At 36.4% G+C, this 16,330-nt stretch overlaps 1 protein-coding gene across 5 annotated transcripts in view; it reads right to left on the bottom strand.

The window, feature by feature from the left end:
• Positions 1–16,330, bottom strand: part of LOC121320367 (cGMP-dependent 3',5'-cyclic phosphodiesterase) — a 128,067-nt gene that overhangs the window by 25,654 nt on the left and 86,083 nt on the right. For 4 of the 5 annotated variants that reach the window (XM_041258611.1, XM_041258610.1, XM_041258612.1 and 1 more), the window contains 5 exons: positions 12,565–12,674; positions 10,264–10,319; positions 5,727–5,786; positions 3,915–4,074; positions 1,908–1,960 (listed from right to left, as the gene is read on the bottom strand). In XM_041258611.1, coding sequence (XP_041114545.1) covers positions 1,908–1,960; positions 3,915–4,074; positions 5,727–5,786; positions 10,264–10,319; positions 12,565–12,674 — 439 coding nt within the window. The remainder of the gene's footprint in view (positions 1–1,907; positions 1,961–3,914; positions 4,075–5,726; positions 5,787–10,263; positions 10,320–12,564; positions 12,675–16,330) is intronic. The other variant, XM_041258615.1, reaches the window with a different exon arrangement.

Below are 16,330 nucleotides of genomic sequence, written 5' to 3'. Positions count from 1 at the left end.
TGCGAGTGTGCCTGCTTGATTCAGTGAGCCTTGCCCACTATCAAGCGTCAACTGCAAAGGAAAAGACCAACACCCTTCAGGGCTTACCCAAGCTCTTCCTAAGTACTGTGCCTCCATCCAGTAAGGGAGAGAGAGAACAGTTGAATCAACATGCTCATTCAATCAGGTGTCTCTGAGAGACTGCCAACTCGAGGCTTTGTCCATTAAACAGGAATTTCTTACAGCTATTTCTGTAGCTATCTAAATTCTATGACAGTCTCACACATGCAAATTCACACTGTGGCTAGACGGCCACATAGGAAGAAGAAAAAAAACATGTGTTCAGCAATTATAGTTACCTGTGATGTATACGGTGCATGCAGTACACTGCACAAGTACAGTGAATCTGTCAAGTGTTGCTGGAAACAAAAAGTTTATTTTCCCCTACAGGCTTTATAGTACTTGATGTGATGTTGCCTGTGCAGTAATTAACTCATTGGAGAAGCTGATGATCCTTGTTTTCTGCCTCTTTGTAAACAACATTGCCCTTCCATACGAATTTTGAAAAATGCAAACAAAGTTGTTTTTGACATTGGCTACCCATTTTAATTTTTATTGTATATGTTTATCCCATTATGTTTACTCTTACAGTTTCTGCTGTCGTGATTTTTTTGGCATGTCCTTAAGCAAGCCATCGCAAGGTCAGCATAAAAGGGTGTGCACTTGCAGTTTTTTCCCTTCTGAAACAGTTAGTTTGTGTTTTTTCTATGTAAATCTATAACAAACGTAATGCTTCGGGGGTAAGACATTACCAGTGCCCACCCCTACTGGTCCTACACTGGCTTCATTACACAAATTCCACATTGCTCATAGGCTGCCTCCGGTCAAATATGCGATGATTATTATTATTATTATTATTATTATTATTATTATTTTTTTTTTTTTTTTTTTTTTTTTTTTTTTTAAATATGCCAGAAAACCAAGAGTACACAAACAGTAATACATGATGATTAATATAATGGGATAGTAAAAATATATATATATATTATACAAATTCAGAGGGTAGAGAGTATTCCTTTAATCCAGAAGTTGTCTGAATAGGCACTGGCTTTATTAAGTTAATGCTACCTTGAGGCTGAAATGACTGAACGGGAACAGCAATTCATATAACCTTAAGAAATTCCATGTTCTGTTCCCGAATCCTTGCAATTTAAAAATAAATACGTGACAATGTTGCTGTTAAATCTGGAAAGCGTTATACATCAAAACTGTATGATCCAATCTGCATGGAGCTCTATACCCTCCACTTTACAGGACTTAAAAACAGCAATGCTTTTTTTCACACCACTGGAAGCAACAGAAATTGATCTGGTTATTTTAAGTTCCATCCCTTTTACCACAATATTATTAATTACTCCAATCACATTACAAGTTTGGAGAGAACTGCACTAATGTCCTTTGCTATCTTTTTCAAATTCTATTATTTTGTACAAACTGCTACATAATAAACTAAACCCAATCTAAAATTACACATGGATTCCCGTGTTGTAAACCACAAGAACAGAATAAAAAACGCACTTAGGAATATTACGGTGTGGTAACACATTACATATGCTAATTTATGTTATTGCCAACCATGGAGATAAAAAAAAAAAGGCAACACTAAATCACATACATGTACGTGATTACTGCCGACATAACGAAGGCTACAAGTTTGATATCGCTGTATACACATAACCATCTGTTGTGTCTACAGAGAGATGTACACACATATATGCATATGAGCCATGCTGAATGCATGTAATGAGGCCATTATACAAATGATCACTGGCACAGGTGTCCAGCCCCTTTAAGTTTGTTGTAGAAGTTCCAATGCAAATTCAGAGGATAGGAATGAATAATTAATATGAATAAGGGTTAGCACTTACATAGTTGATCACCTTCAGTTGGAGTGAGGCTGCATCAAGATCATAGAGTTCGCCTGAAAATGAACCAGAATCAAATTCGAATTGCTTTAAAAATATATATTGTAAAAGTAGTACTGAATACTAATTCAGTCCACTCCTGGTGAACCTCAAGGGTTTTAATAATTTATTTAAAAATATTTAACCCAGATAATCCCACTGAGATCCCCTTTTAGATTGTGTTTGCATGTAAGGCAACAACCATGCAACACGTATTACAACGTTCAGTACGATCCAAGGAAGTTTTGTAAAAGAACAGCACAACTGCTGCTTGTTGCAACAGGCTGCAGAAATGTGTTTCAACCTTCTCTTATATTGAGAATTATGGATACATCATATTGACCCAAAACAAAATTAGTCCAAAAAAACAATACATGACGATTTTCTGTTTATATGTTCTCAATTTAAAAAGCTATAAAATGTCATACTGAAAAAAAAAAAAAAAAGTGGAATCTTCAGCCATGACCGAGCTAATCAAAAATGATAATTATTATTTGTGAGGCACAGTGCCTATCCTATTGCCCCACTGTGACTTTAAAGGGAGGAGCATTTTACTGAACCACCTGCAGCTGGGATGCTGCCTAGCTTTGCCCAGTACAAACAGAGGGTGCTGAGTTTAACTCTTACTATACTGACAATTATTGCTGTAGTACAGGGCTTCCTATTTACAATGTATGCTGGAGACCTTTTATATACATTCAACAGTAACAGATCCATGTTGGACTTTAACCACTGCGGAATACTGTATAGAGCAGCTTCTGAGGCTTTTGATGGACAATTCCTTTTTACAGGACAGTGATCAATGGATAACGAGATCAATAGCTAATGATGAACACAAAAGATGAATTACTCGAGGGCCTTGTTAAAAAGACTGAAAGATTGATTACAATGACAAATCTTACTGGACTGGTCTTCTAAGAAAGAAATCTGACGTGGATAAGTGGTGTTAGTCATCAGTGGTACTAATGGCTGTGTACTAAGGGCCAATGGTAACTATGGGCAACTTTAATTCTAAACTACAGCATGGTTGAATATTACCACAGTGAAGAACTTTTATCTAACACGCACTGTTATCTGATTTTATACAATTAAAAAGGGGTTAGATATTTTGACTTAGCAACATAACTACTTCATTAACAAAATTCAAAAGCTAATCTCTGAAAATATGCATTGCTGGGGGCTCCCGAGTGGCACATCCAGTAAAGGCACTCTGCATGCGGTGTAGGATGCACCCTATAGCCTGGAGATCGCCGGTTTATGTCCAGGCTATTCCACTGCCAACCGTAGCCAAGAGTTACCAGGGGGAGGTGCACAATTTCCCAAGCGCCACCCAGGTAGGGAAGGCTTAGGTCGGCCAAGGTGTCCTAGGCTCACCATGCACCAGTAACCCTTGTAGCTTGAGATGAAAAATTAACTTCCAAGGCTTGATCAACACAAAGCTAGGTTTTGTTCTGTAGCTGTTCCTTTTTCAAACTTTTTTAGCACACCCTGCTATTCTTTATGTAGTACCTTGGCTCCACTGTACAACATATGTTCAATTCTGTTGCATTACCACTGAGTTTTTTTGTTTTTTTTTTAATTATTTTATTAATTTCCCAAGGCTATCTCGACTACTGTACCACAAGCTGGCTTTTAAAAGATGAACTGACAGTTCTACAAATGCATTTCGTAGCTTTCATGCACAGCCCCTATCAAATCCAATGAAGTGTTAACTTGCATGCATTGCTTAGAAGGATATAGGATCAGAGTGTGTTTTAATACATGGTAATAAGCCAAACACTCTACTGAAACTGTCAAGAAAGGTTTCAACTTTAATAGTCACTGGTACCCAATACCCTTTAGACTTCCTTTTTTGTACTTTAACTAAATATGAGATTTACATTGTTCCCCATGGTCTGGGCTATAGTGCTTTGACCAAATTAGTACATTAAAAAAGGAAAAAAAATTAAAAAGTAAAAGTCACATTCATACCACATAGTTGCAGGATCTTGCGGTCCAGGTCACTGTACGTCCCAGACTGTGAAGACTCTGATTTGGCAAGTGAATTCTGGGAAGGGCTTGGTGACAGGCTGACATGTGGCCATTTTGATGCTGTCTGTATCGCCTGCACTCTCTTACAAGCTACTGTAACCTGGTATGGATAATTTAAAAAAAAGCATGCACAAAAGTTATTTATATTAAGCCAAGGATAGAATGAACCCATTACAAGGTCCCCTTGACAAATATCTACAACATGTGGAATTGATCTTGATCAATTTGAATTTGTAAACATCAGAAGTAAAAGGTCCTATTTTTATAATTGTTCATAGGAGTATTTCCTTGTATTATTATTATTATTATTATTATTATTATTATTATTATTATTATTATTATTATTAGTTCTACGTGAGACAGTGTTGCTGGAGGCCATTTAAATCACGTGCTGGTAAAATGTACAGTGCCTAATGGCTTCCAGTGAAATACTGCAGTAGTGAATTCTTTAATTGTTTTTTTTATATCTTCTGTATTAGGGAATGCTGCTTTGCATATTTACCAACCGAAATATTTCAATATTACCAAAAATCACACCCAGCATACACAGCTGTTCTGGAGGCATACAAGACCCTTCCTCACCCAGCACTACCTTTAGTGCAGACCCATAGATTCATCCCTACTGAGACTGTTCCTGGCGAAACATCAATTGGAGTGGAGCAGTTCTTATCAGTGCTTCCTGAAATGACTTTCAGTAAATATTTTAATTAACCCCACTAACATCTCACTCTCTCTTTTTTCTCTTTAAAGTCATAAAAGAGCCTTTGGAACTCAACAAAAAAGCAGTGGCTTTTCACTTTGTTCTCAGAAGTAAAAAGGCACCGATTTACGTCACTAATGCAGTCTACAAGGCAGACAGAATCAATGGAGTTTTCCCCATTTGCATATCCTGCTAACAATATTGTAATGTAGTGTAATGGGCTTGTCCTACAGGCAATGTCATTTGTGTACGTCCCCCAGATTCAGTTATTATTATTATTATTATTATTATTATTATTATTATTATTATTATTATTATTATTATTATTATTATTATTATTTTTATTATTATTATACATAATAATGTACACCCAACTATACATAAATAAGATTCATTCCTTTGAGAGTTTTGGTGGCATATAAATCAACGTCACCAAAAACAACAGTCTTATAGCCTTATATGTACTGTGTGGTGTATTTTATTTGTTATAGCTAGTTGTAGCAATTTCACATATTTCTCAAGTGTCTGAGTGTTATTTTGAACCGTGGATTTTGCTGGTCAGTTTTTACTGCTGTTCTGAGGCAAAGTCGGTACATACATTTGCATTTAGTAACTGCAGCTGATACACGCAGTCTATAATAATAAGTCTGAAAATTGCTGCAGTTTATACTGATGTAAATAGATGCTTGTTATTCTTATTCTTTTTAAAAATATACTGGTTGCCTTGGAGACCAAAACTGAACATTTACAGCCTTATTCCCTTCAGTCCTATAGATACTGAATTATGAAATGCATAATGTATAATAACTGTACACATAGTTCTCAGAACAATGAGATGCAGTTCGGGTTTATTTAATTTGTTAACAGACAGTGATAAATTGTAGACCAAGTTTGTTTCTGTATTTCTGAAAAACTGACATCAGAGGACTGAATGTTTACAGTCTTATCAACAACATTTCTGATGTCAAATCTTACTTCAAATCTTAGTCTCAACAGACATTGTGTGACTGAAAGGAAGCACAGAGCTTGACGACACCTCAGTGTTTACTTACATGCTTCTCCAGAATACTAAGATGCTTTTCAATAGCCTCGCTCAACCGGTTGCAGCAAACCTGTGGAAATAACAAAATAAATAAATAAATAAATCAGGAATTGTATACAGGATCATTGCCTACTGTAGTTTCCATCTAACTAATGTTGATGTGCCGACTACTGCAATATTCAACCCATGCATGTGTATGTTTCCATCACAATTTTGCATGCACAGAGAAGTCGCCACTTTTCCAGATTTCAGCATCAGATTTGCATGGGATTAGATCCGTGCCACTGATATGAACTAATTGAGAAAACTCACAGTCATTCATTGCAATGCACAGATGTTCGTCTTTATTTGTGACCTCTAAGCAGCACTCCAATCTCCATTGTATTACCACCACGCCAGCATGCCCCCTTTTTTCTTTTCTCAAACTAACCACAAAGTCACATGGCTTTCAAGTCCCTCTGTTACAAACGCTAGACAAGCTCACCTCACCTTCTATCCAATCTGCCAGTACTTATTCAATCAGAGTTTGCATAGTCTTCAACAATACTGCAGCCATTCTGTGAGAGCCTATTCTAACAACAGTGTGAGCAGATAAACCAATACAATTCTACACCCTCCTTCCAGACCCTGCTGGAGATCTTCCTAATGCTTTAAAATGACGTGATCCTCTTCCTGCCCAGCCTACAGAAAAGTGTGTCCTGCTTCTGAACTGTACTATACTCTAGTTTAAAACATTCAAGAAAGTTGCAGGCTGTCACATTGTAATGAATCCTTGCAATTTCTCTTCTTTTCCATTCTTGTATAAATTGCTACCTTTTTAATAAAACATAAGTCAACATGAAATGCTATATCATAAAATGAAATGGATTCAATTAATGTGAATTAAAACCCTCAGAACTTCACTCCACCAAGCAGGAAGCTCCATTAGAAGGCGCTACACATAGGAAAATAAATACATCTGTAACTGAAATGTTTCAAGTAGCAAAACATTCTCTGTTTACCAGTTTCTACTCAATAAAACCCTGATTAGAGGGTACCTTGTTGTCCTTACTGGTGCAGTAATGGACGGTAATGTCCTTTATCAAGCAGCTATTGAGTCGACAGGCTTGACTCTCAACTCAAAGATACTCATTGTAATGTTAATTTGCATTTTATATTCATTGTAATCAAACATTATCATTTAGTTTGCATACTTTTAGACTGATGAATGTTATACTGAACTATTGTGAGCTTTTATAGAATGTGTGTTACGTGGCAATACCACCAGCGTCAGTCTCCAGTGTTAATGCCCAGCTTTTCGTCACTGTTTGCATTTCTGTAATTCTGTAAGCCCCTTATCATTCACTATTGTAGTTTCTGCTTAGATCGTTATTTATCATCCTCGCTAACTTTTCCAACAAAATGTAATTTTATAACCACTGTGTCTGCCTCTCAAAAAAGAAAGTGAGGTTGTTAAAAAAACAAATTTGGTTTAATCAGTGTCAAATTCAAATTCTCTATAGTGGTCACTGATTAAACCATCTCCTAGTATAATGTTCAAATTTAGAGAATTATACAAAAGGACAATTGTTTTAATTATAGCTAAAACTTGAGTTGCCCCTTATGTCTTATTACTGTGGATACATTGAAGGCCAGGGTTTGATCAAAACTGGGGGAGAATATGATGGCTTTTTGAAATAGCAGCATTTTTAACCTGGTTTGTAATGGAACATGGTTAAACCCACAGGGTCATTGGTTTGATCTCGATACCCACACAGATAATTATGTTACTTAAGTGAGCACAGTCCCAATCCTAAACCCCCTTTTGTTCTGCTTTAAAGTTATATATTATTTTACTGTAGATATGCAATACTATAAAGAGATTGTGGTTATTAAGAACACTATTTTATTGTATTGCACCTCCCCCCCCCACCCCTCACTCCCCCAAAAGAAAGTCTTCCGGGACAGGTTCTATAAAAGTATCCTTTGGTCTCCCTGATTCAGCATTAGCTCTCATGTCCTGCTTTCCAATGAGATTTAATGGCAGAGTAGTCCTGACAGCTTCATCAGATCAGTCTCTTCTTAAAGTGACACCACAAGTAATTCAGCTCAATGGGATCATCTTGTCAGGCCTGGTTTGGAATCCAGTTTAGGTCACAGGTGAAATAAGAGTGTGTTTTTATAGTGGACAGTATTCCCCACTACAAAATCACAATTTTGCAGAATTTACACAGAGACCAAAGACTGAATAGGCATGGATTCACACCAATTAGCAGCTCATAGTGCTACTGATTTATCCCTGCTCTGTAGTTAAAATCTTCAGTGGCCACTATACTAAAAAAATAAAAATAGACTGAAAAAGCAAACGTGATACAGACAGAGCAGAAGGTAGAAGCAACAAAGATATGTAATATACAAAAGAAACGAAAATAATCGAAAAAAGGGAACGTATCCCCCACTGATAATCAGATACTAACCAATAAGTGCACCAATTTACACGCAGAAAGACACAACTTATACCTACAAACAGGACCGGGGTACTGCTGTTACAAAACAAGCAGAGACTATGCGGTGACTGAGAGAATAGCGTTCCACAAATATTGTCCTTCAAAAAGGACCCTTACAAAGCTTATAAAAAGCACCTCAGACTATATATATATTTCTTTGTCAGACTTTCTGGGTCAAATCCAGCACAATGTATGCTGTCAGCGCAATACCTTTTCTGGTAGTTACAATTAACTCTATTAACAGTGTGCATGTGCGTGTGTAAAGCATGTTGCTTTACTGGCCATAGTTCTTACTTGACTTGACTGTCAACAATTATTACAGTACTTCTTCACATAAATTAGGGTTATGGCTAGGTTAGGGTATTCATCAGATGAATCTGATGTGTAACACAGTTGTAGTGTGACTTGCATGGTTGCTTAACATTACACCTTTTAAAATGTTTTTCATTCCTGTTAGCCAATGGTGCAGCTACATAAAAACCCATCAGGCTGTAACCTGGAAGTGTACAAGAAAGTACAGTGAATTTGAAAACAGCTTTGAAACGACTTCCCAGCTTTGCTTCTCTGTCAGTGGAATACCCGCTGCATGTTTTTTGTTCTTCAGTTTGCAGGCAGAAAATAAGGAAAATGACCCAGATAAGCTCAATCTTTACCTTAACTCCCCAGAGTATGAAGGGATTTGTGTCATTTTAATGTGAAATTGCTTTTTAATATTGTGAGTCAGCACACTAGAGGGTGAGGATAGATAACATAAACCATGATTGCTTTTGAATAAATGCAATATATGCATACTACAATCAGTCTTTTAAAATCTTAACACTCGTTTAATGCAGCAGTACTTAAAAGTGTTGGCCGTTCAAACTGAAAGAAAGGGAAAAATATGCAGTATTGTTTTGCCATCCATTTCCTTGTCGTTATGCAGTAAGGGATTTAGCTACAGTACATTTACTACAACTGTTTTTGATATATTTCAATATACACCTCATTATGATTATTAGTGGGGCAGGTCAACACCCCAAGAGGTATTTAATTAACAGCTGACACACACCAAAAATAGGTTAATGGCTAATAAAAGTCAAACCCAATATTTTGGTAATTGATATTGGATATACAGGTACAGAGGCTTGCACAAGATATTCAAAATACGCTGCCAAACACTATAGTGCAGAGCCTTAATGAGCAGCCAGAATGGCACCTATTCAATGCGGCAGGTCTACAAGGTTTTTACGTTATTTACCAACCATTCCTAAAAGTTAACCTCTCTGAAAGTCTGTCAGGTCAGCTGACATGTTGCAAGAGGGAGATGCAGCTTTTTAAAAACCAAATGCATTTCTGATACAGCAAGTGCTTCCCATGTTATTGCCCAGCTTGTTGCTGTAGCTTAACTGACTCTGGATAACTCACTAAATATTTATAATATAACACTTACTGTAATCTGTTACCAAGGGGCAACCAGACCCTTTCCTCATAACAGAGCACTGCCTTCCAGCAACCTGTTTAAAATTGTAGTTGTTTTATAGTAAATAATTGAATACATATATTGTGTTTATTATTTATTGAAAAAAGGCATCTTATCACAGTGCTGCAACTGTAACATAGCCAAAAAAAAGTAGGCAATGTTTTGGAAGAACAAAATCAATATGAAAATCACTGTGCAATTGTTTTATATCACACATCACAAAAGCAACATATCTATTGAACTGGCCTGTTAGTTTCGTTTTGGCATTGAGTTCATAACATAAATATTCACCTGCTGGCTATAGCAGCATTGCGTTTGACAGTTACTGGACTGGACTGCTATCAAGCATGTGCAGGACTGGACAGGAGGGTACTCATCATCACTACTCAAACTGAACTGCTGCTGATCTTCCATGAAGAACAGGAGAACATTATTATTACAGTCAGTATAGATCTTATCAATAGCACACAGGTACCCAGAGTGCTGTGGCTGTCCTGTCATTCTCCATAGTATATGCAGTAGTGTCAATGTAATAGTGACAGATTCAACTACAGGAATCTTACAAGCATTTTACTTAAATATATATTACACTAATTACTTACCAAAATCACTGATATGACTTTCCCATTGTCCAGGTCCACAAGAGGGATTATCAACACTAAAACAAAAAGAAAATAATTGACTAAATGTACAAATATAGAAATAGGTTAGTAAAAAAAAGACAAAGTGCTTGTAAAGCAAAGTGTTGTTTCAGGCAGACCTACTGTTTATGAGCCTGTCACTGCAGATTGAACCTGACAATCAGTCAAAGAAAGCATTTTCATGAGGTGAAAGGCAACCCTTGAATTAGTCAGCCCTATCGGCAGATATGCTTTTATACCAAGCATAAATGTTGCAATATATGAAAATACAATGCTGGCTTTATTGAGCCTTTCAGTCCTGGCAGGACATCAAGGTCCTGCCTTACCTTAGCGCAATATGTTAATATATTTTGTTGGAAATCACAGGACTCCTAGGTCCCAGTCTGAGAAAGTGAATACATATATATCTCCTGCATGAGATTTATCCATCTTTAGTCACGCATGTTGAATTTCCATCTCCCTTTCAACTGCTGACAAGATATGTAATACTTCACACAGTAAGCATCCAAGGACGCCTCTTCATTTCAAGGTGTTGCACCCCTCCATTGTGAGACCCTCCACGTTATTTACACCTGGTGTTGGGGTGCTTCCTCCTGTCACCTGGAATTATGCCTTCTAACGCAAGTGTCTAACAGGAAATTGACATATTTTCCTCACCTCTGTATGCATTTTTTATTCTGTGATAAAATATTGATAAAAAGTGATAAAGCATCTTTCATAGTGTAGTCTCTATTCTCTGCTTACAATGAAAACTAAATACATCTCATTTTGAGGAAACTGAGGCACAAGAAGAAATAGAAACACCCATCACCCTCGATCTTTGATGAGATCCTCGCCATAGTTTAGGTGACATATAGCAATTGGCTTCAGAACAATGAAAATGTAGCTCGCTAGGAGTTACGTTTAGAATATGTGAAATGCTGTAACTTGACAAATGTCAAAGTTTATTCAAGTTTTAGGACAAGCACTATGGTAGACTCCAGAAGCTCAGGTATCATTACAATAATCCACCATGACTTGCATACATCAGTATGGCTTACATGCATGTGGATTAAAGATGAAACATGACTTTCAGAAAGGAGACTCCACCAATTAATCATGTACCACGTCCTACAACTCTTAGAAGACCCACCACGCTGCTTTCATCTTTCAGCTGGCTTCATTTACTATAGGGGGAGGCTGGCAGGAAAACCTACTCATCCCCTGTGCTGGCAATATACATGTCATCCTTCCCTATTTAATTTTCTCATATTGTATTTATAACACAAGGACACTGGCTGGCCACACGGCTGGCATCTTTCACTTTATAATGACATTCTGTCAATGTATGGGTAAGGATTATCAAAGTGCCTTCTGGCTTCATTCATTCATTCATTCATTTTCTTTATGTATTTGGGCAGATTTAAAGAGGTAGGACAATCCAATGAAATAGACCATGGGGCAAACATGCACCACTACAAACAGCCTGCAATACATTTTTTATGTTGTCATCACATTTCATCTAGTGTTAATGAAAAGTAATGAACAATCTCCTCCCCTTTGACTGGGATATATATCATCAACACGGGAATGATGAACACACCTTCATATGCTGTGTAAATAAGCTTTAAATTTGATGAAAATCCATCAGCCTTTTTGAGCAATATGCAGCAACAGGATTTCATATAAATGTAAATGCCAAGGTCATTTAAATGTCCCATGGCTGACTGTCATGCTTATAATATTTACAGCTGCACATAGTCCAAGAGACATAAGCGATTCAGTTTGCAGTGGTGGATATGAAAACTTGAACATGTATAAAGATTGCACACCTATAGGATACCTAATGGGTGTTTTGCAAGATGGCAAACAGCATTCATAAACATAAACTTCATAAACTTGTTTAAACCCACACCTTCCATAAATTTTGCATGATATATAAGCCATAATAATAGTACATTATTTCATGTTAGATTTGGAAATGTCACATCTTTAAATGTTTTGTCTGTTTATCTTTAAGTAAATGGAATCTACAAAGCGGTATGTAATTCAATATGTTAACATAACATTATTCAGCAGGTTTCATTCGAGTTTATGAAACAAAATTAGTTCATTCTATAGGGTGATGCAAAACCTTTGACAATAGCAGTAGGCAGTTGTAGTTTTTTTAAATTATTTTTCATGTATGCCAACATTCATGTATGTCCCAGTAAATACCATGCTGTATGTCACAAGGAGAACTTTACTGAAGCACCTTCAAGCATCTCCTCAGGTATCCCTCACCTTGTTTATCAGGTGGAAGAGGGGCTGCCAGGCTGTTAATTTGCTTCTCATGAAGCTCAGACGGGGGCAGTCCACTGCACTCAACCCTCTTCTGCTTAATTACAAAATCCCTGAAAGCAAACAAACACCAGAACGTTCAAGACCATTCAAGACCAAGGTGCTTCAATATTATTGTATTACTTAACCTCTTAGCATTTCCCTTGTTGCCAGTTTCCTTCACAAGAACATGCTTACATCTTAGAATATGTTAGAAAATATTATATTTTCTATGTTAGAAATATTATATCAGCGTGCCTTTATAAGACAATAAAGGACACAAAAGTGTAAAGTTACCCCCATTTATGTCAGAAGAGAAAAAAATCAGCATGAATATTGCTAAGATTTTACTCTATGATGGTATGGTTTGATGTATTTGCCAAAAAGCTGACTGCAAAATCTGATTCATGTACCCTTTCCCAGGAAAATAAATACACTTCATCCTGAATTTTAACTCAAGCCATCATCTGCCAGTTACTTTTTCCAGCTGAAATATAGTTCCCAAGCGGTGGCCTCAATTTAAAAGTATAGACGGCACCAATTGACCACGACTGGAGCAGGAGCTACGTCATTGTAAACTGGCCCCTCCAAACGTATTCATATCTGTGCAGCCCTATGTCAACACTACAAAGCATGCCACAACTTTCATTATACAGTCTTCAACATTCACTGTTTGTTGTCAATTCAATCTAAGCACTTGAACTAGTCAGCTAGAATGTTTCCCCACACAAAATACATGAAGAAGGAATGTAACTAAACAACTGTCTGCCTTAGTTTCTTTAATTTTGAACCTCAGAAATTATGATTGTTTAAAGATCTCGCCATATCACCCCTGTACTGGCTCCAGAAGTGTATTTGATACCAATAGTTTCAAATTCCATTTTAAGGTTTTGTTGTTTTTACATTATTTTATATATTGTTTACAACCATTCTGAGTGAGTTTTGTTGCTCCAATATGTAGGTGTTACAATTTGTCCTAATTTTCACTGTTTCTCTAACAAGCTTTGTGGACATTATGTCTGTGGACTATTAAGTTGCTGTTCAGACTTCTCAATCCAAATGTCATGAAATTCTGTGACCTTTCATTCGCAAACCTCATAAAAAAATGAGAGAAAGACATTCATTAAATATTATTTGAAGCTATTTACTCTTCAAACATGCATATATATATTCTACATCCCCAGTAATGAAAGGATGACAACGAGTCACTGACCAGACAGTGCGTAAAGCCTTCATTTTTCAATTCATTGCCACTTCAGAGCAGACTACCTTGCATGCCAAAATCCGACTGTTTGCATAACTTTTACACGGCACTAAATCAGACACAGATAATTTAATCTCCTATCCCAGATGGGGCCCAGGGAACAAGACAGATGCGGAAAGTGCATCAAGCTCAACAATGTTCTCATTATTTAAGTCATTTGTGGTGTTTGTATTATTATCATGCTGATTAAATACTTCACTCTCTAGCAGAATCTGTATTGATCAATATATCCTTCACATCAACAACATGCAGGTGAAGCTGTGAAGCTCTGAAAAGAGCAATACACGAATTCCCCTATTGTAGGCACTGTGTTACAACACAAGCTATTGTCTCAAAAGCAACTTTAAAAAAAACAACACAATTTCCTAGATTTTACGGTTGACCTAACTCAGTTTTGGATGTGTGTTAATAAATGAAATGCTGATTGATATAGAAGGCTTAACTGACTATAATGTGTCGTGTGTGATACCCTGTGATACCACAAACTTCATTCTGCTTTGGTGGTATACAAGTGGAAATTTCAAAACCTCACAGAGCATCTTAACACAATTCTCAGTACTCCATTTATATTGTTATCTGACTTACACATGAAAAATCATAAAATACAAGGACAGTGAATTGGTGAAGGGACCTTATAGATAATAGTGAAGGCATACTGTCAACATGATCTAACCAAGAGTGAACTGAATTAGGGAATTCTCATATTTTGAACAAACAAGGAGGCACTGTTGTGACAACTTTTTTGATGGAAACCAAAGCAGTGCTTTAAAGTAATCTGTTAGAAATAGTGATTCTAATGTTAAAATATGTTTTAGCAAAACAATAGCTGAGTTATTCAGAACCCCAGCAGCTTCTCAAATACCACAGTGGAGCTTGAGTCAAGACTAACAGCCCTGCTAACACTCTGTGTTACCTGATTTGGTATTTTAGGTGCTCTTGTCCACAGCAATGTCACAACATCTTGTCATTTTGCCAGTCTTTCCAGTGCTTGAAGTTGATATGGTAGGATTTCTTTTTTTAATCATTAGTTTTAATTTATTGCAACAAGATGCTTTGGGTGGGGATACAATCGGTGATATTTACACATGTGTTGTTTTGAAAGTGATGTGATAACATTACTACCCTTAAGGAACAAACATATATATTTTTATATGTGCTAGAAAAGTATGATCCTTATAGTTTTCATATATAGAAATTGTCCCCTTTTTTATATATTTAAAATATATGGGCTATATTTAAAATATATTTTAGTCTGTAATCCATATATTTATTTTAGATGGATTACAGACTAATGAAAATATATGGTGCTCCATACATTTTCAACATATAAAATAAATATATGTTTTACAGACTAAAATATATATTTAAATAAATCGGTAAATGGCTTAGCCATCTGATGCTAGTTAGGTTCCTGACAAAGTTCAGTTAGGACTCTGTGTGGGAGCACGGTTTTCGTTTCTGTTTAGTTTAGTTTTTATTTATTTTTATTTAAAATAATAAAAGTGCGCATACATTCTGAAAAAGTAAACTTGTGTCTATAAAGGGCAAAACGAACCTCTGACATAAATTGAGCTAGTTATAAGAATCAAACCAGACACCACTAGTCAAACCACTACCTGTACAATCTGACGTTGCTTGTTAAACCTGTAAAACAATTGTACTGGACTACACAGTTACTGTAACAACATCTAATACTGTGCCTAAAAAGGACAAAATGACAAAACTGTTTGCTTTAAAAAAGCAAATGTATTGCTGTACATACACAGTATAATAAACAGAAAAATGCCTCAGCAAACTTTAAACACAACAATTCTAGAAGATACGGGTTCCGCATTGTAGAGGGGATCACATTATTCATTTCAACCTTAATGTGGCTGGCACCCAAATATCATGATGAACTACACACACACACACACACACACACACACACACACACACACACACACACACACATATATATATATATATATATATATATATATATATATATATATATATATATAAAACATGTTTGTTACCTTATGAGACAAGCTAAATTTGAGCCAGTTGTTAAATTGCATTATGTCACTCTCCTTACTGCCTAACCTAATAAACTGATCACAGGCATGAACATCTCCAGCAAGCACTTTGCAAGCAAAGGGAGCAACAGAGCCTTATCAAAGCCAAGCAGTACACACTTGGAATTACTGGAGCTTTAGCTAAGATAAACCTGTTTACACAACACTCAATGCACGCACACAAGTGCAAACTTTAAACATAAAGGGATGATGAAGGAGGCTTTTTTAATGAATTATAGACTTGCAGAAAAAACGGTCATTGTTTCCCTTACTGTTTTATAATCTTAGGTGATCCTCACACCAATTCTGCAGGGAAAAACAATTGGAAAGCCAATGTAAGAAAATATATAGTATACTGGTATGCAAAATGCACAGGGGTTCAAATAAGGGTCACAAGGTTTTAGACTGC

This window comes from Polyodon spathula, chromosome 9 (assembly GCF_017654505.1).
Source record: "Polyodon spathula isolate WHYD16114869_AA chromosome 9, ASM1765450v1, whole genome shotgun sequence".
In the NCBI taxonomy this organism is placed as follows: domain Eukaryota; kingdom Metazoa; phylum Chordata; class Actinopteri; order Acipenseriformes; family Polyodontidae; genus Polyodon; species Polyodon spathula.
Note: the sequence above shows the minus strand (reverse complement) of the source record. Positions and strands in the feature narration are given on the sequence as shown.